We start from the raw sequence: 25,161 nt of genomic DNA, 5'->3' as shown, positions 1-25,161 counted from the left end.
TTTTGTAGTACGGCCAGCAGGAGAGGTTTGGAGTTGTCTTGCACCAGAATAAATGACTTTTTTCCATCTCTGAACACTTCACAGTAAATCCCCAGAGCTAGTGAGGGAGTGTGAAGGCTTGCCGTAGAGGTGAAAGAAAACCTAATGACCAGCAGAAGCCAACTTCAGACAATCTCAGAAAAAGCGCAGCCTCACAACTGGGTGGGCTGTGGTTTTGGTACATACACACTTTCTTTGCCCATTGCTTTAAAATCATTAAAATTATTCAGTTTAATTTAATCTAAGACTAGATCCTGGTCCAGACTAATTCTTCAGTATAAAAAATGGCAATGCAAACACTTTATTATTTGCATTTGGAGGACAGAAACAACATATGGCTTACTTACACCAGCTAGCTTTGTGCGTACTAGATGCATTCTGTGTAACATTTAGTCCCCTGCCTCTAATGACTATGTCTCTGCGACTATTGCAGACTAATGCAGAATATTAATTTCATGTTCCCCAGACCTCTGGAAATGCCAAGTGTTTAATTAGAAATGGGGATCCTCTGCTAATTAAAGTTACCTGGCAAATATAGAGCACCCAAGCACACTTCTTTGCTTGGGGTAGAATTCCCAGTAGTTGGAAGAAGGTGAGAAAAATCTGACATGTATAAATCCTGATCGAATCTGTCTACAAGCAATGTAAAAAAAAACAGAAAATCAAAACAGAAAAATCTGTTTTCTCTCTAACAGAAAGTCTGAGAAGTCAGTTGAGAAACTAAGTTCAATACTAAAAGTACTTGCACTATATGAAACATTCTGTACCAAGGTAACATGGGGTTCCTTTGTTTAAAAAGCAACAAGGTTCCCAAAGCAGGCAGGAATCCTCTCTGCACTATAAATAAACCCCCAGCATCCTCCCACAGTGACAGGGCTTACCAGACTCATGGTCCAGTGTATGCAGCGTGTGCAGTAGTGGTGAGATCTGAGACGGCCTTGAGAGGTGTCTAGTGGCAGAGTCTATGTCAAATCTGCGGGGCGTCATGACACCACTTTAATAAAAACAGACTCATTCTATCCCCCACCTGCCAATGCCCCCTACCCCCATTTCCCTCCCATCCACTCTCTGTTCGTGTGACATTTGCACAGCAACTGGTGTCCTGACCTGGCGTGCGTATTTGGCTGTATTCACAATGTGATTAAAACAAACATTGTCCATTTTCCATGTGGAGGACAAACACTTTCATTAGGGCACATGATTGTTTGACTTGGTCGGAAACACTACCACTCATTTAATCTTATACTTTTAACATTGCCATGTATAAATATTGACCATGGCACATTGGCCCTTAAAGTCTGTAGCCCGGTCATGGACATTAGCACCAGGTTATGCTTCAAGCTCTTTGATCTAACCTTGTGCTCAGAAAAGTCAAACATGTAACAAAAAGGAAAAGGACAGGCCACACTTAACATAACACTTTAACAGATGGGGTAGGTGCCTAAAAGATTATGCACAAATGTTGCCATCATATTAACATTTTATAACATATAGGAAACAACATTGCATCCCAATATCGCCCCTTCGCCGTTTTTAAAATCATTGTAAACTATGGTCTCTTGGGGCTTATTGCATGAATATTTAAGGCAAAGGCAAAATTCTCATAAGCCACATTGGATCTCTACTGGTCTTAAAGATCTGAGGCATGCAGAGTATTGTGATATGATTCAATGTTCTGCACCTTTTACACTGCACATCACTGTCTTGGAAATTATTTTATTTGTAATGACTGCAGAAACAGAGAGAAGCTTAAGAAAATGGTCCATACCTATGAAGTTCCATTAGTTAAAGATGAACCCTAACTCTAATCTCCAGAGTGTGATGAACCCCTCTTTACAGTTACACTTTAAATAACAGGCATTATCATTAAGCTCATGCTCGTTGCCCAAAGCATTGAGCTGCACAGAAGGCCTGAGCTGGGCAGTGTGTGCAGGCTGCAGGTGCACTCAGCTGGGCAGGGATTAGCTGTGGCATGAAGTGCCTAATATCCCACTGAGTCAGCAACAGCCGCTACTCATGGTATCGACATGGACAGACAAGGAGAATGACAAAGAGATCAGCCAGGGAGAGTAAACTGCAAGTGAAGTAAGTCTTGTGTTATTTTCCAAGTACTGTCTACAAATTGCATCTGAACACTAACAGACAGAAATAAAATCGCTGAGGAACAGCGAAACCTCAATCTTGCATGAAGATAACTACATTTAGATCCCCCTTGATGACATCCCAGGGTTTACAAACAATTAGACTACCCTTCAAAAGAACATGACTCATCCCTTACCTCTTGCCACCTTCTCACACGTGAAGGTATTATAGAGAGAGTAACGGATTATCACTCTCAATCATTTAAACGGCAGATTTTACTTTTGCCACTATATATCAGCCTCTTCCAGGACCTTAAGTCTACAGTAACTAAAAACTTAGGTTGGCTGGCCATTCTTGGGTATGATTGACTGAAGGCAGCCTCATAAAGCCTAAGCCCACTCCTGTTCCTGTGGTTGATGGGAACCTCAAGGTGTAATTATTCATTGGAAACAAGGTGTGATCATTTATTGGAAACAATGATCTGAACGGTCTAAAAGTTACCACTTGTCCAACTTAGTCACTAAAACAAAAGTCTTGGGTAAATGCCAAGTGACCCAAGAAGGTAAGATGCACTCCAGCAATCAATTTAAAAATTACAATATACCTGGCATCTGGTTATGTCTTATTTGGGTCATTCTTTGTCAAATCAGACAGAATCCAGAAAAATGGTTGGTGTGCCATCTCAGATTTTGCTCAAAGTGTTTCCTTCATAGATAAATGAACTAGAAACTAGGAATGCCATTGTTTGGCAGAGGTTAAATATTTACAAAAAAAAAACAACTTGTAGATATGTGAGTGACAAGATAATTCTTAAAGAGAAATTAAAAGCAACCATGAGGGTAATGGTTGGATCAGAGTGAATAACAGGATCAGTAGTACTCCTCATGTCAGTTTAAAATGCATATATGGACCTGTAACAATATAAACAAAATTATAATATTTAAGGCAAAAAACCCAAACAGTTGCAATAATGATCTGATTCCCATGCCACATGTAGATGGCACACATCCGTTTAGGGACAACTGTTGACAAGTGTGACTCTTATCAAAATCAAATATTAACTAGAACTCATGATGGCCAATACTAACCTAAATATATAAAAAAAGATTTATCTAAGCAGTGTGCCTGATTTCTTCAGAAAGAGGGCTGAAAACGGAACAGAACTAATATTAGGTTCCAGCTGACACAATGACTTCGCCTCCATTAAGCTACGTAACCATATGGTGTTAAATATTGGTTAAGTGCTGTCGTTTTCAACATTTCAACATGTACCCTGACCTCTAAGAGTGAGTGAGAAGAATTTGTGACTGTGGAGCGATATAACTCTCAGGATTCTCCCATGACTTATTCAAACTGACCTTTGTGTAAAGGAAATCCATCAAACTGTTGTTCCGTCTAGTCCAGGACAACGTTGTCAACGGAGTGGTAGCTCCTTTGCCTTCTTAAGGCAGTTCTGGTCATTTAGGAAACTCTCCCTCATGTCACTATTCACATGACTAACCAAGCGACAGGAAGTGGATATAGACTAGTTTCACAATGACCGCCCCTATTTCAAAATCCAATTACTGATTGTCTTGACAATCCTGACAACCAAAAATGTACATTCAAACATAGTCATTGGTTCTAGATTAATCATTAACTCCAAAGAGCAACTGCTGCTGCTTCATGGACGTTAGCCAATTACAGCTAAGATGCAGTCACACAGCAAATACACTTATCGGTCAAAGAAAGGTTTGCTGTATCATTGTGCCTGGATTGTAAACGCAACTGCTTGTATACATAGTAGACTATACTATAGACTTTACGTTTGCAAGTAAATAAAGTCAGGTTTCCATGTAGAATGCATTTCAGGCTTTGTTGCCTGCAAAGGTCCATTTATGGCTTGTTTAGAGTGCTGGACCAACAATCACTGGTTTGAGGGAGGACCCAACTGACTCAGAAAAAAAAATCCACAGTATATAACTTAGTATACCATAAAACCATGATTAACCGAGTCCCAATTAGACACAGGCCCCAGGTTTGGACAAATAAAGGCAGGTGTCAATTAGTAGCCTGGTCTGTTTTTATGGAAGTTTTTTGGTTGTATAAAACCTCTTAAAACTCACCAGATCGCCTGCTTGAACTAGGTCTATGCTGCTTAGATCATGTACACAAAATCATTACTCATTATAATAATATATATATATATATAATTATCACTCATTTTTTACTGATGAAAGGCAGTGTTAGCCAGAGTTCCTAAATGTTTAATAGAAATACTTTGTAAATACTTTAGAATAGAAATACTTTGTAATGAAACTCCAGACATTATACTGTATGATTACTGAATTCTCATCCATTAGTAGTGCAAGCAAACAACTAAGTTTACACTAGTACAAACCACTGGTTTGTTGAGCACTTGTATAATCTTTAGTTCTGCATCTACTATATGTGCTGCATTAACAAAGCATTGATAGGCTTTTCTCCAAGTTTCAAGGTGAGAGCAAAGCAATGCAAATACCTTCTCTCAGATAATCTGCAACCACATTTATGTTCTGAATGCAAAAGCATGGTCTGGGTTGGGCAAAGATATTAAAGGCAGTATCCATAGCAAAGGGCCTTTTTAGAAAAAGTCATCTTGTTTCCATGAGAAGGCCCCACTTCCAAATGTATCTAATCAGGGTTCACATTTTTCACCCTGGAAAGGGCATGGTTGTGAATAATTGACAACTGCTGTGTGGGACACCTTCTGCTCAGTGGTATTCAAATTTGATCCCACAGGTGTTCAATCAGTGCTCAGAGGGAGTTCTTTTGAGTTCAATCTGTATGAGATCCCATCCTGTGACCTTAATCTGAAATCACCGATTTCACTCAAAAAAAAACACGGATGCCGGAGATGTCAAATGAAAGGAAAATCTTGAAAAGAACATTTCTGACCTACAATATCCTTTTATCTTGCCTCACAGTACACACTGAGGCTTGTCATGCTTGCTGAACAAGAAGAAGATACTCCATTGAAGTGGGCAAAATGGCAGTAACTTTAACTGTGTTGTAACTGGATCATAGTAAGTTTTAATATGAACCAAAGATTCTAGAACAGAGCTCTGTTCTAGAATCTTTGATATGAACTATGAACGGTGATCTTTTCAAAAGAGCAAAGGAGGAAACCCCAGTGATACAGCTGGTCCAGTGAAGAGGAGAGATGGCCGGAGGGAGAAAACTATGTTGGGATCAATATTTTTATGGGGAAAAAAGTATTCAACAATGAAAACAATGATTGTGCCTTAATGCTAAAATTGATCCATGTGCCTCTGGAAATGGCCCTTCACTGACCAAACTTGGCTTCAGCCCTCTGTAATAATAGTGTACTTAGCCAGCTGGCTCTCTCTCTCTGGTGAACTGTTTTCTCATACATAAAAATTATCATAAGGTAAAACACGGTGCAGTGTTCTCTGTTGTAATAGCTTCCTTCAGTATTCTTAAAACAGATACAGTCTGCAAGCCCACTGTGGGTCTGCTCAACTTGATTTTAAGGTTCATCTCAGAAGGACACCAACCAGCCCAGTGTAGAGAATGTTATTCAATGTTATTCACTATATAACGACCCCGGAATCACAACACACTGAGGCAGAGAAAGAGGAAAAACTCCCTGTAAGCCAGACTGTAGAGTAGTACTACTGGGGTAGACAGCTCACGCAAAAAAACTAAACTCGGAGTTGACTTTTGAAACTCTAAAGGCACTGAAAGGGCTGACAAGGCATAATGCAAGGTCAGAAAGGATGTGCAGCTGGGCTGGAGAAACATTTGGCAAGCCTGACTGGCACTGTCCTCTGCAGCAATACTGTTGACTTCACAAAAACAGTGAACACAGGACATGGAACACAGACATATAGAGCCTGGTTGTGATGAACGTCTGACTGGGGAAGAATCAAAGCAAGAAGGGGAAGCCAGCTCCATATGTAGAGCTGCTGATAAAGACAGCAGGGCTTAAAGCAAAGAAAATGTCTGTGCCTGAAGTCAATTCTAAAACAACCCAGCCCGTGCCTATACAATTTAAGCCCTGAAGACAGGCATTCATAGGGTTTGTTGGAAGATGAAAAATGCTGGTGGTACTGTATCAAGCACAAATTATCTGCACATTGTTAAAAAAAAAAGTTAGACTTCAATTATACTGCAAGGAGCAGTGTTGACTGTCTTATACAATTAGTAAAGAACCCCACCTTAATCCTCGTTAATCCCAACCATTTAGACTTTAGATGCATATCCATATGAGCTAGAATGAATTCATTTATGAGGAAAAGAACCTACTGTTAAACAGCTGACATCATTTTTCCCATTACGAAAAAAACACTTTTAAAATCACTAATAATGAACAATACAAGGGGACAGAAATAAGATTAATGAAAGCATAGAAAAACTAATTAGGTTAACATTCTTCTATGTCGTTCCCATCAGTTGGATCAAAAGAGACTGAAGATGCACTCACTGTGTAGCTGATGGAGGTCACCGTGTCCGTGACCTGGCCAGGGTTCTGGGGGTCGCTCATGGCTCCTGGTCTGGGGTGCACCTGTGGGCTAAAGGCTGTGCTGGAGCTCTGCAGAGCTGAGTGCTTCACACCTGGGTCTGGCTTTAACCCTTCTCTTTCTCACTGGGACTCAGACAGGAACTTATGGGCAGCATAACCTGTGGGCAGAACGAAGGAGGAGATGCATGATTGGATGACTGGACTGGTGTGTTGGGCGCTCCTCCGTTGGCTTTGTACGTCAGAGTAGGGGGGTCCTGTCTGGACATACAAGCAAACACAACTTACTTTTTCCATCACTTACACTTTTTTTGTGAGTTTGGTTTGTTGATTTGTCACAGGCATAATCTAATAGATTAATGGTGAATCTAATAGAGGATGACGTTGATGTTTGTGATGTGGCATTTCGCTGAAGGAGAAATAGCAGAACCACCGTACAACAATGATCCCGCCCTAAAGGCACTTCCAAGTGATTACTGTAAGTATTGAGTGACTGATAAAAGTCAGATAAGTCGTAGCTACTGTGGAACTCTAATAAAGATAAAGAGTGGCACGTGGCTCTCAACACAACAGCTACAGCAGAGGTAGAAACACGACTGAGCAAATCCAAGAAGAAATGGGAATGTCACATGCAGCATTTCCCACTTCATCTGCACAAGACTGATGGGTTTAATGGAATGCACTGGATATGGTAGGTATATGTAGCTGTGAATGCCATGTTATTCCACGGTCAAGAAGTGAGCAGCTTTTACAGATTGTTAGAACAGTATGTGGGAGATATTTGGGTGGCTTGGGTCTGACCTCTAAATGAATTGCATGAGCGGCAGTAGAGGCAAGACACACATCAGAGAGTTACCATCAACACTAACCCTGACCCAACTGAGTGGCATTCAATTAGAATACATAAAATTAGCAATATTGCCAAATACCATGAAACACCTGTCATGTCCCTATCAGTTGGCTAGTTTTATGCATCCTCAAACAAGGTCACTGATATAACTATATCTGAAAGTCAGATTGAGAGAGCCATAGACCCAAACTGGTACTCACTGTGATAACAACTTAAAACACAGATGCAATATGAAACAATTTCTCTGAACTGACATTTGACTTGGTAATTGACTGAACTGACATTTGACTTGGACATGTATTTATCAAAATGATACTCATTAGAGGGCATTTAATGAATGGAAATACTATGGAGGAATGGCCTATGTACAGTACAAAAAGAGGTCAAATGTATGTAAGATACAATGGAATGCATGCTTGAGTTATGACCCAAGAGCAATTTACTCAAAAGCATTTTGATATGACCGATACCATTTTACAATTCATCCGAGATCCAGTTTTAAAATTAGAGTCTCCACTGGGAATTTAAGAGATATAAAAAGATAAAGAACAAACACTGTACAAAAACAAATAAATGCTCCATGCAACAACTGTTAAGAACAACTGATGCATATAACTGGTTTAAAAGCTTCTTGTCTACCACAGCATACTTTCTACAAAAGTGACATGCTAGACTCCTGGAATCACAAACTCATACAGGAATTTCAACTGCAGGAACATAAAAACTGACAAATAATGATAGTTTGACCTCTAATCATGTCATTGCTTTAGCTGCATAGAGCATGAGAATAATCAAACATTTATTTAATTTAAAACGTGATTTAATACACTTGAACAAAAAAAACAAGAGTGCCCTGTAATAACACAGAGTCATGTCACCCTGTAGTAATGGGGCCCTGTTTGCTAGAAGGCGTCCAGACCCTCCTCCACAGCAGGACTCCTCTGGCCCTACTGCCAGAGAGCCAGATCTGATGTCACTGTACCACACAAGTCCTCACCCACTCTGCATGCAGTCTGCCTACCTACTGGTCACAAAGAAATACAAAACGCCCCCCCAGCTGTGCTTTTGCAGTGCTGTGATGTTGTTTCGAGAGAAGCACAGCTCTACAGTATGTTGGAAACGTAATGGTTGGGTTTCCATTACACCTGACTAAATCACCTTCTTCAATAACTTTGGTGGTGGGGCACAGTTTATCTGTCTAGCAGATTAAGACTTCCCAGGGAGGGTTTTGGAACAGATATAAAACAAGAAAGAATATTATTTTTCTTCTTAAAACACTGACATTTAAAGCCTACTATATCTGCATACATGCAGTATGTCAAACAGTGTTATTACATTTTGCACTAACCTCTCAGATGTCTGCTCTTCTGACAGCTCAATAGTGGGCGTGATGTATTACAAAATATTTTGCCGTGTCACATTCTACAACCTAACTGGCCGATACCTGGCAAAACTTGCACCTCCTCTGTCTTGGGGTGTGTACATTTCTACTGTTGTGCTGGTGGGCTTTGCTACAGGGAGAACAATCAGCGTTAATCATGATGCAATGTTAGCAGAAATGCCAGATCCACACAAACATTTCCTCAAGTTTAAGGCATGTTCTCCAGGACCATACAATAGATTGGGCCAACAGAAGTTCCCCAAACACACACACAGAATGTGTGTGTGTGTGTGTGTGTGTGTGTGGGGGTCAACTAGATGTGCAATGTACTGTTAACTGTTAAAAGGCAGGAGGTATGTTTCTCCAAACTAGGCTAGAAGCACATGACCTGATGCATGAAAAGCAGCAGGAAGCTAGGTAATTTGTCACTCTCAGCTGATGAGCAAGGCGCTTTTTTGTAGTGTCTCAGCAAACTGGTAACTCTTTCTGTACACTGGTTTAAGATTTGCTGAAATCACACAACTTCATTCTGTGAACATTCTGTCCATATTGTTTTCATACTTTAGCCTTTTTGTACATGAAAATCACTAGTTTGTATTCTAGTTTAATGATAACAAGCAATTCTAAATAACAGTCCTGTGAATAGATTAACTAAACTTATTCTGCTTAATGATTATATGATTCATGAAATTAAACATTACATTTCATACACTGAAAATAGGAATGGATTGATTGATTTTAAGATGTGTTAATGACCAGTGCATGTAGGTTAATGATTTAAAAATAGGTTTCCTTTGAGAAGTTGTGGTCAAGATGTGGGCAAGGACACAGAATCAATAGATTCTGCCTCTGAGAGTGGGTGTCAATTTAGTTCAGAAAATACCCCAGACAGAAAGTACTCAAGGGTCATGATTAAATTACTTGAAAGTGAAAAACTAGACATGCATGCACGGGCAACTAAACATGTTACTTGTAATCTGTAACGGTACTCAGGAAAGGCTTTCTGCTATTTATCCAACTCTCAAGATGACGCCAAATTACAGACATGGATATAGTTTTATGACATGTCCTTTCCCATTTGGCAAATACAAAGGGGTGTGTGGGTTGCATTTTGAATAGACATCAAAAGAAGTTATTCCAGACGTAAAAATTGGAGAGACACTGTAAATGCCAATCCTGAAATAGACACGGAATCACAATGTGCAAACCCTCACAGAGGAATAGATTTCTTATAGCAAGAGGACAATAACAGAGTATTGCAAGCAAGTACTAGTTTGCCTTGCAAGTTTTATGGACGGGGAAGAGCTTTATCCAGCTTACCCACATCTTTACAACATGTTGTTTTCAGTCGTCGTCTGTCCAGCTGGAAAGGCACACCACCACTGAATGACAGTTCCTAGCTGATTTAAGAGTCGGCAGACACGCGCTTACGGGTGTCTGTGTACGTGGGCCAGCAGGAAAGCTAGGAATTAAATAGGTCTCAATGTTTCATTACAGACATGATTTCATATCCAGGTTCACACTGGTATAATTATATCATTCACACATTTAGAAATTATGCATGGCCCTTCAAGGCCACCGTACAGACACTCAGAGACAGAGAGGGAAAGACAGAGAGTGTGTATGTGTTTACAGAGGAGCAGTGGAACTCCAGTGGAACGGTGGGAAAGCTGGATGTTCTAATTGTCTTATCAAACTCACAAGACAGGACGCATGTCTCCAACCTCTGATTGCCAGATCTCTGCAGTGCAGCATCACTCCTTTTACTGACTAAGTAAGAAGCAGAAGAGCTCCTTTAATATGATCTGTTTCTAGAGAAGAAGCCTTTCTCTGTAATCCGCCATCCCGCTAACTCTAACAATTAGTGTTGGTTAAATAACACAGACTTCTTAGCAGAGATGCCACCCAGTCTATAATGAGCCTGGCTTGTAATGCAGAAACACCCTTGCTTAGTGGACATCAAAGAAAACACAAATCAAAATCCCTCAGGAGCTGCTAACTGAGAACATGCCTTTGTGCAAGGTAATGTTATTCCCGAGATGACTTCCAACCAAACCTTCCAACAAAAACTTCTACTGTAAGTATGTGTAGGTTTATTTTCAGGTTTAATGTCCAGCTTGTCTAAAGTGAGAGAATAACACAATGCACTATACATCTCTGTAAACCTCAAAGTGTCTTTAGAGAGCAATCCTGTCCTTGCTGCACTCTACTTCATTTTCAACTGACACAAAAGTAGCAGTAGAAAACAGTCACTAAACTGTAATCTTTTATTTTCTCATCCTTGAAGTGTAAGCGTGATAAGGGCTGAAGAAAAAAAAATGTGTGAACAAACAATACAAGAAAGATAGAAAGACAAAAAAGCTGGACAAACAACAAATGGGTTTAGAGATGGATAGAGAAAGGGAGAGAGTATGAGTGAGTGAAAGACCATCTTACCTTAGTGTGCTTACTGCTGTGGGGCTACCACTGACATCGTAGTGTTGAGCCAGGACACTGTGGAGGAATAGCAGTAGTGCAAGGAGAGGAGAGCAAGAGAGACAGACAGAGAGGGAAAGAGGGAGGGAGAGAGATAGAAAGGCGAGTGAGAAGACTTGTGAGATTTTCGTTCAGGCAGAGGCTCTGCGGCTCACACAGCAGACTGATGGCTCAATCCTTCCTCCTCTGGATTATGTTTCCTCCGCTCAGACTTCTGACACGCGGCCATGTGACCAGGGGGACAGCTCAATAATGACTCAGCTCTGACACACACGCCCACATGAACACACACACAAACAAAAACACACACACACACACACACACACACACACACAGGTGTGGAAGATTTTTCATTTTGGAATGGAGTTGATTCAATGCCTTTTTTTAAAAATCCAAATTGGCGAGACTATCTTGGCTTAAATGAGTCAACCTAACCACCTCACCTTTGAAAGCCACAAACTGTGGAGGAGGAAGTTATCAGCAACTCTGCGCACGCAACATCACACCCCGACCTCAACTCAGATTATGTGACTTGATAGATAGATACTTTATTGATCCCTAGGGGAAATTCAAGATGAACTTGATGTCCCTACTCTTACAGTACATTGAAGGTGGAGAGTTGCAGATCAACTGTCTTACACTCAGCCTGCCCCTAGAGGGTAAAGGGAACACTGCCCTCTATGCCATTCTTGCTCAAAGACTGATGTGGCAAAGGAGGTTAACCACAGGATAACATTGCTATATCACATACAATGCTTCAATCACATATAATACTAGAAAATACTACTGCTCTAGTCTAGGGCTATCTCCTCTGGCCTTAGACTGAGGAAACTCTTAACCTAAAGCACTCTCTGATCACAAACAATTACCGTCAATGACTAAGACAACACAGGAGTGGCTTAGGGACGCTGGAGTGACTTGAAAGAACCAGACTAATTAAGCCAGAGACTTAAGGAGACACAGCACTCAAAAAATCCTCCACAGAAATGCATGGGGTTAGTTTGTAACGCCAATATGGCCGTTGTCTATACATATCCCACCCCTTCCTCGGCAAAACGTCGACATGTGAATACATTGAACCAATCATGTGGTGTGATGTGAATACATTGAGTCAATCATATGGTGTGTTGTGAAGACATCGTGCCAATCATGTGTTGTGAACTCGCTGCTGGAGCAAGATTGGTGTCGTGAAGCCTTGCGCACGCGCATTTCTGCTGAATAGGATGCCCGATGAGTGCCCAAAAAGCATTGCAATATGGCTGGGACTTGCCTAAAAGGACTTTGATTAAGCCCAATTGAACTTTGGAGAGACCTAAATGTTTGTCCACTGATAGTCCCTATCAAACTTGACAAAGTTTAAGAGGATTTGCAGAGAAGAACGGCAGAAAATCCCCAAATCCAGGTGTCCAAGCTTTATGTATTAATCACTGCCAAAGGGGGCGGGGCCACAACTAATTACTGAAAATGGTTGGAATGATTATATCAACGTAATACTTTAGTTTTTTTTCCTCACAAAACACAAACATATTAAAGGCCCCTATATGCACCATTAGTATCTTGCCATCTAGCATCATGTTTAAAAGTGACTATGATTTCCGTTAATTTTCCTATCATGCAGCACCTGAAAATAGTCCCCGTAGGCTAACTTCCAGCAACAATACAAGGTTGAGCTGCAGCAGACGAATTGGTTAATGACTGGATTATTATGCCTGAATGAAAGTATAGTTCCACGTCAAATCAGCCTAGAAAATCGCCACATTTCATTTTCCTTTGGTCTTTGGCCACTTTCTAACTCGAGAGGAGACAAGTTTTAAATAGGAAAATTACCGGATCACTTTTAAACGTGCTGCTAGCAAGCGAGATGCTAATGGTCTAATCTGATTCAATGATCTATGCTAGGCTGGAGCTAAAAGTGGCATCACCAGACTCAGAGAATGGTTGGATGAACTGGAGAAAGGTAAAAATCCATTGTTTAACTCAAGGTGAGGTGGAATCAAATGTGGAGCGCATGGTGCAACAAGGTGTTCCTAGGTTTTTTAATAGTCATATTAAAAAAATCATTATTAGTCATATGGGTGTGTTTGGGGCGTAACATCATTTAAACCAATGAGAATGACATCTGTCATTTCCTTTAATGGCGAAAGGCGCGATGTCAAATAAATGCATCGGTATTTTGACATTCAACGGCGCTTTTGAAGGAGGCTGCTTGCGAGACCGTATGGAATAGTCATTCCACTAAACCATGCTTTACTAAAACCTAGCATAGCCTTTACACATTTGCACTCGTCTATTATTTGAACTTATTGGCAAAGTGAAACTAACTTGACCAAGGTGTCAGTCAACGACAAGGCAGTTATAATCAGTTACTTTCACTATTGACTGACAATGGGTTACCATCGAAAACATAGCCTGAAAAAAGCAACACTTACCCAAATATTGCTCAAATGACTGAACAAAACAACATTTATCCTGCAGAGGAGTTGCTTATATCTTGTGACAGTGCGTCTTCAGCTGTGCTCCATACGTGTCTCTCGCCTCTCCCCTAATCACTTTTAACCGTCATTACCAATTTGCAAATGATGGTTAATATCTACTCATCATGAGATGACAGTATTTTGTAATATCTTTATTCTAATTTTGTTTCCCATTGTAATCGTGCAATTTGTAATGTTTTTCTATCATGAATGATAGAAGGATGGTGCGTGCACCTGCCAATATGACTGTTGACAATGCGCTCTTAAAATAACATATAAACAACTCGCCATAGACTTCTGACCAGGTGTACAATAGCGATTTTTAGACAATGCGCCAGGCCACTCCCTAGGTTGTTAATTGCCACACCCCTGGGCGCATTGTTTAAAAAATAAACGTGCAAAATACCAAATTAAACTTTGCGCGGGTGGAAAATGAGTTTTATGCCATGCGCCAGTGTGCAAAATACAGCCCTAAGTGGTGGACCATGTCAGTTTAGTCTATTAACGTCAAAAACATTTGACACCTTTTCAAAATACTATTACCGTTGGGCATCAGCAATATTGTCAGTGAATATTAGTCTTGCAGTACCTACAGGATTACTGTACTGAAAATTAACTGAGCTGTGACATAAAAACCGAGGTACACACAGAACTGTGATTTTTGCGTACTGTTAACCGTACCCCTAATTTAAATTGCAAATGTAACATAAACTGTGAAAAAAGTGAGATCTGAAACCTTTCTGTGAATAGAATAATAGCTCAAACAAATCTGAATACTAGCCAGATGGAAATGAGACACTGTTCTGAATACTAGCCTAGAGTTCTGAATAGGCTACTAGCCTCAGGAAAAACCCATCACCTCCTTTAAATTATTAGTATTATGTTAATAAATAGGTTGAATTAATCTTCCTAAAAAACATTCATTTGACTGGGACCAACCCTAAATGAGTGCTTATCTCAACTGCAGATTTTTGTCAGACTTGAAGCTGGGTCCCCGTGGGCACTTGGACCCATATATGGTATGGGCACTGTAACCAGCTGTGCCACAGCGCCCCCAACAAACGTGGGATTTTGACAGAAGTTTTTGTAGTTTAAGACCATGAAAATATGAGGCAGTAAGTCTCTCAGAAGCATATTTTGAACACATCCTATAAAAATATTAGATTTTTATGTGCCAAAATGCTATGATCTGATGTGTGAGCCTGGTAGCATTTCAACATGTGCATGAGAGTGAGTGTCTGCTCGTGAGCATGTGTCAGTGAGCTTAAAAAGCACAAACCAAGAAGTCACATGACGGCCACGGTCCGAAGTATGCCTGAGGTAAAAACCCACTATGCTATAACTGGCCATTGCTTCAAACCCTGAGGTATGTCTCTCTGCCAAAATTCCAGGAATAGAAGAGGTGCATAGTGAGCTGTGGTTGGCCATCAGAAACAGCCTATTCACAACAGGTATACAGTTCTGGGTGAGAGCTCTTTGTGAGCAAACTGGATCATACTGGCTTCTGGTTTCTATACATGTCTTTGGTGCCAATGAAAAATAAACAGCAAGGAATGAACCCAATAATGGGTGGCATTCTATAATCTTGTTTCTGAGGGTCATTTGAGTAGGTATAAAATCGCCAAGTGATTTCAATCCATTAAAGATTTTCTGCTTAATTGGTGGTCAATCCAATGGTGGTCAAATCATTAAAATTATTAAAATGCAGGCAAAAATACTACAGTTGCTACATTTTGGTAATGAGTACTCAACATTTTAACACTCAAGTTTTATACTGGAAACTGCATGGTTCTTTTCATTCCTTTTAGCAGAGTCCAACTCAATTTCCCTAAAATTTCATGTCTTTGTTTATGAGGTCAACCAGTTTGGAATCATAGTAAAAAAAATTGTACATGTGGTTTTCTGTGGAATTTTTGGTTACTGGTTGGAAATCATTTGAATTCAAACTGGACTGTTAAACTTAAAACACTAAGACATAATCCAGAATAGGCCCCTATTGGCATACATTGGGATCCAAAGCCTGATGTATTGATTCTACTGTAGACAGAAGTATTTTAAAAAGGATTTTCATTGTGCTCTGCTCCTGTCTGTTCAGAGGAATCTGAAAACATACAGTTATTATATAACAAAACAAAACAACTTCATGGTGGTGTAGACTATTCCACTACATCATTCCATTATGTGGATCAGTATGTGATATGAAACATGGACATTTCTGTAGGCTGTATGTGTCTCACTATCTAAGATACTCTGCTGGCCTATCAGGGCCATAACAAACACCCAGGTCTCCAGGGGAACTTAGCAGCAATGCGTATTAATATCTTGGCTGCTTCTCTCCTCAGAAAGCCACTAAGCGGGACTCATGCTGGGATCCCTTGTCTAGCAAATACTGCCACTAGCAACTGGAGCGTTTCACGCACTGGTGTCCAAGCTTCACAGGACCCTGCCACTTGGCGAGTCTGATGATGTTTGGACACCCTTGCTAAGATATGCACCTACTGTGATTGGAGTTTCTCCAGAGCCACAAGTGGCCCACAAGAATTGTCTCTTTCTGTCTTCAATTAGCCCATTTCATTTCCTCATTTCACTTCGTTATCGTCTTTCTCCTGTGCCTGTTAAATGATCAGTTCAGCTGGAAGTTTGGGGCTGGCCGTTTGCTGAGTCACTCTATCTCAGCATGCTGAATAACAGCTGCCAGTGGGAGCTGGGGTATGACAAGAGGACATTAGGGCACACCAGGGCAGCCGTGGCCTACTGGTTAGCGCTTCAGACTTGTAACCGGAGGGTTGCTGGTTCGAACCCCTTGAGCAAGGCACCTAACCCCTCACTGCTTGCCGAGCACCGCTGTTGTAGCAGGCAGCTCACTGCGTCGGGATTAGTGTGTGCTTCACCTCACTGTGTTCACTGTGTGCGGAGTGTGTTTCACTAATTCACGGATTGGGATAAATGCAGAGACCAAATTTCCCTCACTGGATCAAAAGAGTATATATACTTATACTTACTTATACACTGCATCTGTTGGGGGGGGGGATCTGTGCCCTCCAGAAATAAAAAGATGACCATCATGCCAACCTGCCCAGCTGAAGAGCATTGACGACAGAAGATTCAACATGTAGGCCTCCTTAAGAAAGCTGCAAAGTGAAGATCAAGCCATCTTCAGAGTGCTTGGTTCAAACGATTCTCTTTGTGTACAGACAAGAAAATAAGGAAGGAAATCCACAAGCCGATGAAATTGACAATTGTTACAACAGCAAGAATGGTCTGCTGCAATTAATTGACCGTCTGTTCATTCATACCCATAGGTATGCAGCCATATCCTGTTTGGCCCAGCCTGCATGTGCTCCCATGCCTCTCATCAAAGCCAGAGACTCACCGCCAAAAACAAACCATTCACATTCCCATGGGCTATACATGGGGTCAGAGTGAATGCGCATGCTTCATATATTAAACTAGCAGAGATGTGATACAGAAGAGTCACTTGACTCAGTAGGATACTGCCCTTCGCCTGTATTCATTTTAAAAATGTAAACAGCCCTCAGGATGTTAGAGGGTTGTTTAGGTAAAAAGAGCGTAAAGTAATACCAACAAGGCCTACAATAATGAAATTATCATTGCATCTCACCTACATCCACAATTATAACCATGAGGAGCTGCTAACAACAGGTTGCCTCAAAAGGGGAGTTGCATACATAACTAGGCCTACAGCTGGGGCCTTCTCGGGTTTCTAAACAAAGGGTTGGTGACATTTCTCACAACCCAGCATGTTTTACTTGGAGCTATAACCCTAGGATGTGTAACATGACGACACCAACTAGGCCAAACACTGAGAGGGGAAGAGAGCTGAGAAAGGACCAATAGCACCCAGAGTCTCCATAAAACACAAAACAATAGACCTGAAATCTCAAACTTTCATCAAGAAAGCACTGGGCTGGCAAGATATTTGCAGGGAAATGGAGCGGTATGGGTGCCAACAGAGTGGAAATGGGACCTCTGGGAGCAAAAAGTGTTTAGGGCTTCGGCATTCAGTCTAATCTCTAACTGTGGGTACGTTTTATGGCCACCTTACACCAAACAACTTTGACAAAATTTGGGAAAGATTCTTGAAAGATTGTAGTCTTTTAACTATGCCCCCCATTCAAGCTTTACTTAAAAGACTCTAATCTTTCAAAAATCTTTCCCGAATCTTGTCAAAGTTGTTTGGTGTAAGGAGGCCATTGGGTGCTATTAATTGAAATTCAAACATTGAAATAGAGAAGAAGTTGAAAATGAGCAAATGAATTGTAGAAAACAAGTTCAGATATTACCTTAATCTGCTGAGAGACAGTTTTTGAGTGCATGACCTCAAGGTCTGAACGTTTGTATATGAACAAATATGTCTGTGTGTTCAGGGCTACATCAAAGAACTCAAATGAAAAGAGCTATCCTTGTTCAACTCAAATTCTGCATCAAACGATCACCTTTCATAATCTACAAAACATCACTGTTTTTCCCCTCTAATCCAAACACAAAGAAATGAATGTGCTGCCAACTTGGCTTTCCTCTCTACGAGTTTACAAAAGACATTATCAAACAGACCACAATGCAGACATTTTTCAACAACTATTGTAAAGAAAACATTCACCAAGAATAACGTGGATATTACAAAGACACAAAATGTATGTTTTGACTTCTTCGACCGTATTGCTTTTCAATCTCACCTCTTTTTTCAGGGGAGAAAAAAATGCATGTCCATGATCTGTTATTCACTACATTGATTGCATGGGTCAGCCTAAAAATTGGTCTAGTGCAACAATAGGAGCTGATAGAACTGAGCCCAGATCTCAGCTACAGACGTGCTCTGGATCCATGCTTGGCAAACAAAGGCCATGCTCTAACACTCCTCCCTATTAAAAACAATGGGAACAATGGTATGGAGACGTGGGAAGCCGAGATGAAACATAATAACATAATAATAATAATAGTTCCTTTCATGAATGTAATGTCATAATTCTGTTGGGTTTGTATCATAAAGCATTTCCACAAAGCATAAACCTATTGTAAAGCGTGGGGAACAGAAATATTTAAAATAGATATATATTTTATCGTGCTTAATAAACATACCATACCACATCCCTTCATGAGGTATTTTACCTACAGGAAAAGGCCTGGCCAAGCTGATAAAGAACTAAAGTAAGTCATGTGTGAAGATATAATAAAGTAAAGGAAAAAAAGCAAAAGGAAATGCTGATGAAACACTCAACAGACGGAAATAATGCGTGTGATGTGTCACAACACTTCATAACACCCACTTCTACTTTATTGAGATATTGCTGAGAAGTGAGCCAGCCAAGACAAGCTCACTTCTCAGCAACACATACCAGATTTGAACTGAAGGTCAAAACTGAAGATTGAAGCATGAAGGAGAGTGACAACCTTTAGGATTTCTATCCTTGTCTACACCTGCTATAGACATGCTTGGAGTGAACTTAGTAATGTAAAGTAACTAAACTTAGTAATCTCCAATGTCAAAATTCACATGACTGCAAATATTATCTGTATGGTATCAAAACCCTAAACAATTGACAGCATATTGATTCGACTTTTTCACAGTTCTTCATTTTGTGAAGAACAGTCCCGTGAGTGACGCCCTTAACATGTTGACTTACAAGCTTACAAGTGTTTTGCAGTGAACCCGAACATGCTATATTACAGTATGGGAAAGAAATGTTGGCACATCTGAAATCTGGCAGTGGACCTTATGTACAAGAGAAGGTCCTGACTAAGGATGAGTAAGTGGTGAACGCAGCTGTGCTGGTACTGGATAACATGGAGAGAGTGAAATTCCAAGACAGTAGATTAGTCCAGCAACAGCCAGCTTTAGAACTTATGGAGTTGGAGATACTCATGAGCAAAGGAAAACGGCTTCAAACTTCACTGCAAATAGACCCTTTCAACAATAAAAACAAAAACAATGCTTGAACATTCTATTTGGGCCCCAATCTACTTCCTCTGCATTAAGATAACATATGGAATGTTAAAAAGGAAGTCTTGTGGGGCCAACTATGATGCTGAGAATGGAACTCTCTTGAAAGGGTCTATAGGCATGTGAAATCAGCAGAGTGAAGGAAATGCAACCCAATGCAAAGCAGGATAGCCAATTGGAGTTGTAGCATAACCACAATTTCAAGAGAAATCTTGTGCAATTAATTTGGTGTTCATCTGTGTTTGCAACTCAATTGGATGTTAACTTGGCTTATGTTATGGTCTGAAAACCCCACTGAGCAAGTTACACTTATTAGGCAACTACCGGTGTGTATGGGAGTATTTTTTATAGAAACAGCAGCCCACAGACTCTGTTAAGATCATCAACACTGCCCAATCCTGGGAAAACCCTATAATATTGGGCTAACCACTAAGACCAAACGATACTTTCGACACATGCACGCATCAGTTCAGGCACAGCTGTCAAACGGCACAAAGAGAAGAGCTCATCAGCACTACGGCAACACAGAATTGGCCTTTCAGTCAAGAGACTGAAAGTGATAATTGAAGTGAAAAGTGATGAGGATGGACGATACACAAACAATAGAAATTTTCTCTGAGCTCCAGACTGATTGTGCACACTCCTCCTCTATCCAGGCACGCTTGGACTCTCAACTAGACAAGCTAGTAGGGATATCTAGAGATTCAGTCTTCCAGATTGTGGATCCTTGATGCAGATAGCAGGTATCACTGGATTTAGGATGTGCAACCTACTCAACCATTGTACACCTGAGACTCAAATCTGCAATAATTTTCCATGATGATTTCTAGTGTATTACATGACAAACTCTAATGAATATTCTTATTTGACTACTAGTTAAACACCCATGCATTTATGGAGACCATGTGTTTCCAACTTTTGCTATTTCTGGGCACATCTTCAAGACACTCTTGCAGATATGAACAGGCCACACTGAAAATACTATAAAAAATTACAACATTGTGGCAAGCCAAACAAGTGTGGGTTCATGGAAAGAGTAATATACCAAAATAACTACTTGATTATTGTTCAGAATTAATCAGTTATTATTAAGGCTTGCAGCACCATAAAGGTGTTACATAAGACCAAACCAAATTCACAAAGACAGCAGATGTGCAAATGTGCACAAAATAATTTGTCTGAAAGAGGACTAACTTCCTCACCCCATCCTGTCATATGGCCTGACAGATTTAGTATGAGCTAAGCACATAGAACAAACTGATCAACAGGTCGAGTCTGTGCAAAGCACTGAACTGGAGCCTTTGCTGGAGCCTTTGCTCAAGTTGCAATTTTGTCATCACTTCAACTGGATTCACCAGTTGTAGACCTGTGAAATTAACCTGTCCTTAATTGTTTAATTTCATAAGGATAATAAACAGTACGCCTACAGATAATTATTGTTCTTGATTTATTCACACAAATGATACTACACTTACCAGGAAAATAACCCCCTGGAACAATTAATGTGGATACTCAAATATGATTTCCCAGGTCTGACAACAGCCAGCAGGGCATTAGTCTCAGATGCAAAACCATCTCAGATTTTGCTCAAGAAGTTGTGGACACTGTCCACATAGCCTACTCCAGCTGCAGCAATGACTGCAGTGTAAATCAGGTGGCCAATTGTAGCCAAACATGTGAGTTGGATTTATAAATGCCATCTTTTCAATTATCTTTCATTTTTCCCAATATGTTGATATTGTTATGCTATGAATTCTTATTAAGTTGGGCCTGACTGTTTTGGGAATGAATGGAGCTCTGCTTCCCCATGCTTCATCAGCAATTAAACCACACCCCCAATTGATGCATCACAGCTAGCTCAACTTAGCTCAGATTTATTATGGTAGGAGTAGGCTAAGAAAAATGACAGTTTTACCTCTTAATTCTAAACATAATACTGATATGAACAGAGGCATTACGGCAGATAAAATTATGTCATGGCTCTTGTGACTCCACAAACTGCAAGCAGTAGGCTAGGCTAGGATGCTACCGAAGAAGACTACTGACTATGAGAGAACGTGGCCAGCTAGTTAGCGATTATCATTAGCCAACTTTAGCTATTTATCGGTGACTAACATTGAGAAAATGTGAACACGACACATACTAACATAAAGTGCTCGCAAGTCAGTTAGAACGACAAACTCTCACGAATTATACATTGCATGTCCTGTGGACAAAACGGAGATCCTATATCAGGTTCCAACAAGCTGTCATTTCATTTCGACCAGTCATTTTCACCGGATTCATCCAACACGTTTATCATCTTATTTCCTTCCAGATTTAGGATGTCAAGTGACTTTTTTCTAACGCTACATAGGCAACATCAATCAACTTTAACCAAGACAAATAGGGATAACGTTAACTTGGCCCCTATGGTCGCCTGCACCACCGCACAAGATTATTAACGTTATGTCGGGTGTAAAGTCTCTCGGCAAGCAGCGTGTATTAATTTGGCAACATTATTAACTACTTTCAGCGTAAGATACAATGTTTCTTTTGCTGATTAACTGAATCATAAAGTAACAATTGTCATGGGTAACATTACCTCATATTGTGCGTGCCCCCTCCCGCTTTACAACCGTACTCATCAAATCCATCGTGCGCGTGCGTGAGAGTGAGATACATATTTCGGAGTGTCTCCAGAGAATTCCCAGTGTTTGATTCGACATGTAGGCTAGACTATGGTCCAACATTGACAGCGTGGCAGTGTCATAAGAGGTTAGCTTTATTCAATTACGTTGGGCTATTATAATTTCTCAAATGCCATGTCTCTTCAAAGTAAAATTGTTCAAATAAAACGCCCCCAAGTCTTAGCCTGATACGGCTACGTGTTTCTGATAGCCTATTTGTGCCATGCCCTAGGCCTTATTTTATGATTTTTTTTTAACCTTGATGATAGGCAAATTGATATTAATATTGGTAATCTGTGATGGGTTTTAAAATAGCCTATTGTCTGGATAAATTACATCTTTAATATTCTGTGTTTATTTGACTTCTGTTTAAGATGAAGACAATTTCACATGCAAACTAAATAGTCTATCATTATCAAATTGCATGGTTGAATTTAAACAGTAGGGGTCGCACTTAGCCTATTGTATAAACGGCTCTGATATTGACCGTACAGGCCTATTATATTAGTCAGGGCCATGACTTCTAAATTCTGTAACCCTGTTGGCATTTTGAGGAAAAGTTGTCATACATGATATTTTGAAAGTTCAGTCGCAAGCCATTGAAAATAATGGGTTTCATAGATAGATAGATAGATAGATACTTTATTGATCCCCTAGGGGAAATTCAAGGGCAATTCAAATTATGCATAGCACAGCGGCGCTGCGCATACAATGTGAACCTGGCTTAAGCCTGTGCATTTTCACAACCACTTTTACAATGACAACTGTTACTCATGACGCCCCCACATGCAGCTCACACAGCCCATTTGGATATTTCTTGCCTTTGCCTGCAGTCCATAATGGCAAGCACACACCTTTGCACACCCCCACACCTCACTACTTACCTCAGCAATTGGTGAACATGCACAATCATAGGTACTCCAAATGATTGCAAACGGCTACAGTTTATTCACCATACCTTCCACAATAATTCTACCCACGGTAGTGGCTCCTCATTACGCTCCTATTCTGAGACAGGAAATAATGAAACACACCACATTGAAGCATGCCATCCACCCAATTCCTGCACAAGACAGACTGAGGGTGTTTTACAGCTTTATTGTGGCAGAATATGGCAGCATCAAAGAATGCCAGCAGGAGTCTCTATGCCCCTCTCATGCTCCAGCAACCAAATAATTTCTACCAACCTAAAGTGTGGACCTCACCCTTTAGCAGTCATTGAGCTGCCTGCCTTCTGTCGCTCTTGGCTGGCTCACTTCTCAGCAGTCAGGACCAGCTGTGGCTACACACTTTATGCTTGGAGAGAACCGTTTTCTGTTTCGGGTCAAGCAGAGGGCCATAAACTGTCAAAGCCCACTGACTTATGGAGGCTATCATTTTAGCATAAAAGGCATCAGGCTACAGGCCTGCAGCATCTTGGATTGAACATCTGTCTAAGTGCAAGCTGGGCTTTCTGTGATACCTTTGCCCACATTTATAGCCCGCATTGGTAGCCTGATTTGTGCTTTCAACTTCACACATGTGACTGGCACCCACCCAGCATGTGTGTGTCACATCTTGTCTCAGTCTCTACTGTAATGTCAAGTGTGCTCAATGTGGGCTACGGGAGCCTGTCAGCTCACACTGACCACTCTGTGTTGTCGGCCTCAAGCCAGCACGTGTCTACCATGTTGCTGCTGCAGTTCTAGGTCAGACGTGCCTAAGACAGCCTAAGAGCTCGCCAGGACCCTGCCTGCTTTGTGTTGTTGGCACTTACAGCAAGTAATCTAGACTCTAGAAACATATCAGTGTTCAAATTCTGCTTGTGTTCATGACTCTGATGGCAGTTTAGTAGGCTACAAGACTTGGTTGTCCGTTATCGCTATAGAGGCCCAGTAGGCTATATGTGTTGCCAGTGGTTAACATAGAGTGAACTCACCTAAAAGATATTTAACTTTACATTAACATTTAACATCACATGATCTGATAACGTCTCATGTTCTCCTTTATTAAAGAACTATAGATATATTCATAACTTACATTTTGCAACATTTGCTGTTTGAAGACCTATAAATGTACAATATTGTTTTGATCAACTTAAGACTTAAGTATTTTTATTATTTATGACTAAACAGTGACTTTTAGAGCTTGTTATACAGCAGAAATTGATTCAGCACCTAAAAATCATATAGAAACAACACATGAAGTACTTTTCCTAAAAAATGTCTACCACATATTTCCAGGGCTATTTCTCACATTTTGGTCTTGACTAGGTGAGGGTGAGTAGACATTAATTGCAAGTGATTATCCAATAAAACGAATAATGAGAAATATATCAGTCATAATTTGTAATAATAAAGTCATAATCAAACAATGTTGTTGATGTATAGCCTAGCAGGACCGCTCTGCTGCAGCCAGTTTCTGGAGTCTAGTGAGTAAAATACAAAACATTGCAAAATAAATAGATAAATAAATAAATAAATAAACAGTCAAGTTGTAACTGATAAAAGCTTGCTAGCGCTGAGGTATCTTTGTTGACTATGCACAGCCAGACTGTAGGCCTAAAAGCTTGTAGGTTCATACCTAGGCTACTGTATTTTGGTTTGGCTGTGCTTGCAGTCAAATAGATGATGAATAGTGTAGTCTGCATTTACACTTTTCTTTTCTTGAGTTTAAGAATGAGTGACAGTTATTTCTTTCTTCAGTAGGGTAACATTACAGTGGAGCTCAGTGAGTTCAGGAGATACTT

The 25,161-nt window shown here is 40.4% G+C and overlaps 1 protein-coding gene across 7 annotated transcripts in view; it reads right to left on the bottom strand.

Moving 5' to 3' along the window:
• The window catches only part of slc4a2b (solute carrier family 4 member 2b), a 44,628-nt gene extending 22,216 nt beyond the window's left edge, over positions 1-22,412 (bottom strand). Inside the window, exons 1-4 of one of the 7 annotated variants that reach the window (XM_048265850.1) lie at positions 22,349-22,386; positions 11,290-11,346; positions 10,174-10,315; positions 6,587-6,783 (exon numbers count right to left, since the gene is read on the bottom strand). In XM_048265850.1, coding sequence (XP_048121807.1) covers positions 6,587-6,646 — 60 coding nt within the window. In that variant the 5' untranslated portion in view covers positions 6,647-6,783; positions 10,174-10,315; positions 11,290-11,346; positions 22,349-22,386. Of the gene's footprint in view, positions 1-3,479; positions 3,592-6,586; positions 6,784-10,173; positions 10,316-10,554; positions 10,693-11,289; positions 11,487-22,348 lie in introns of those variants that run through there. The other 6 variants (XM_048265849.1, XM_048265848.1, XM_048265851.1 and 3 more) reach the window with 6 other exon arrangements.
• Positions 22,413-25,161: the final 2,749 nt, after the last annotated feature.

Source organism: Alosa alosa, chromosome 16, assembly GCF_017589495.1.
Source record: "Alosa alosa isolate M-15738 ecotype Scorff River chromosome 16, AALO_Geno_1.1, whole genome shotgun sequence".
Classification (NCBI taxonomy): Eukaryota; Metazoa; Chordata; class Actinopteri; order Clupeiformes; family Clupeidae; genus Alosa; species Alosa alosa.
This window is presented reverse-complemented; position numbering and strand designations above follow the sequence as displayed.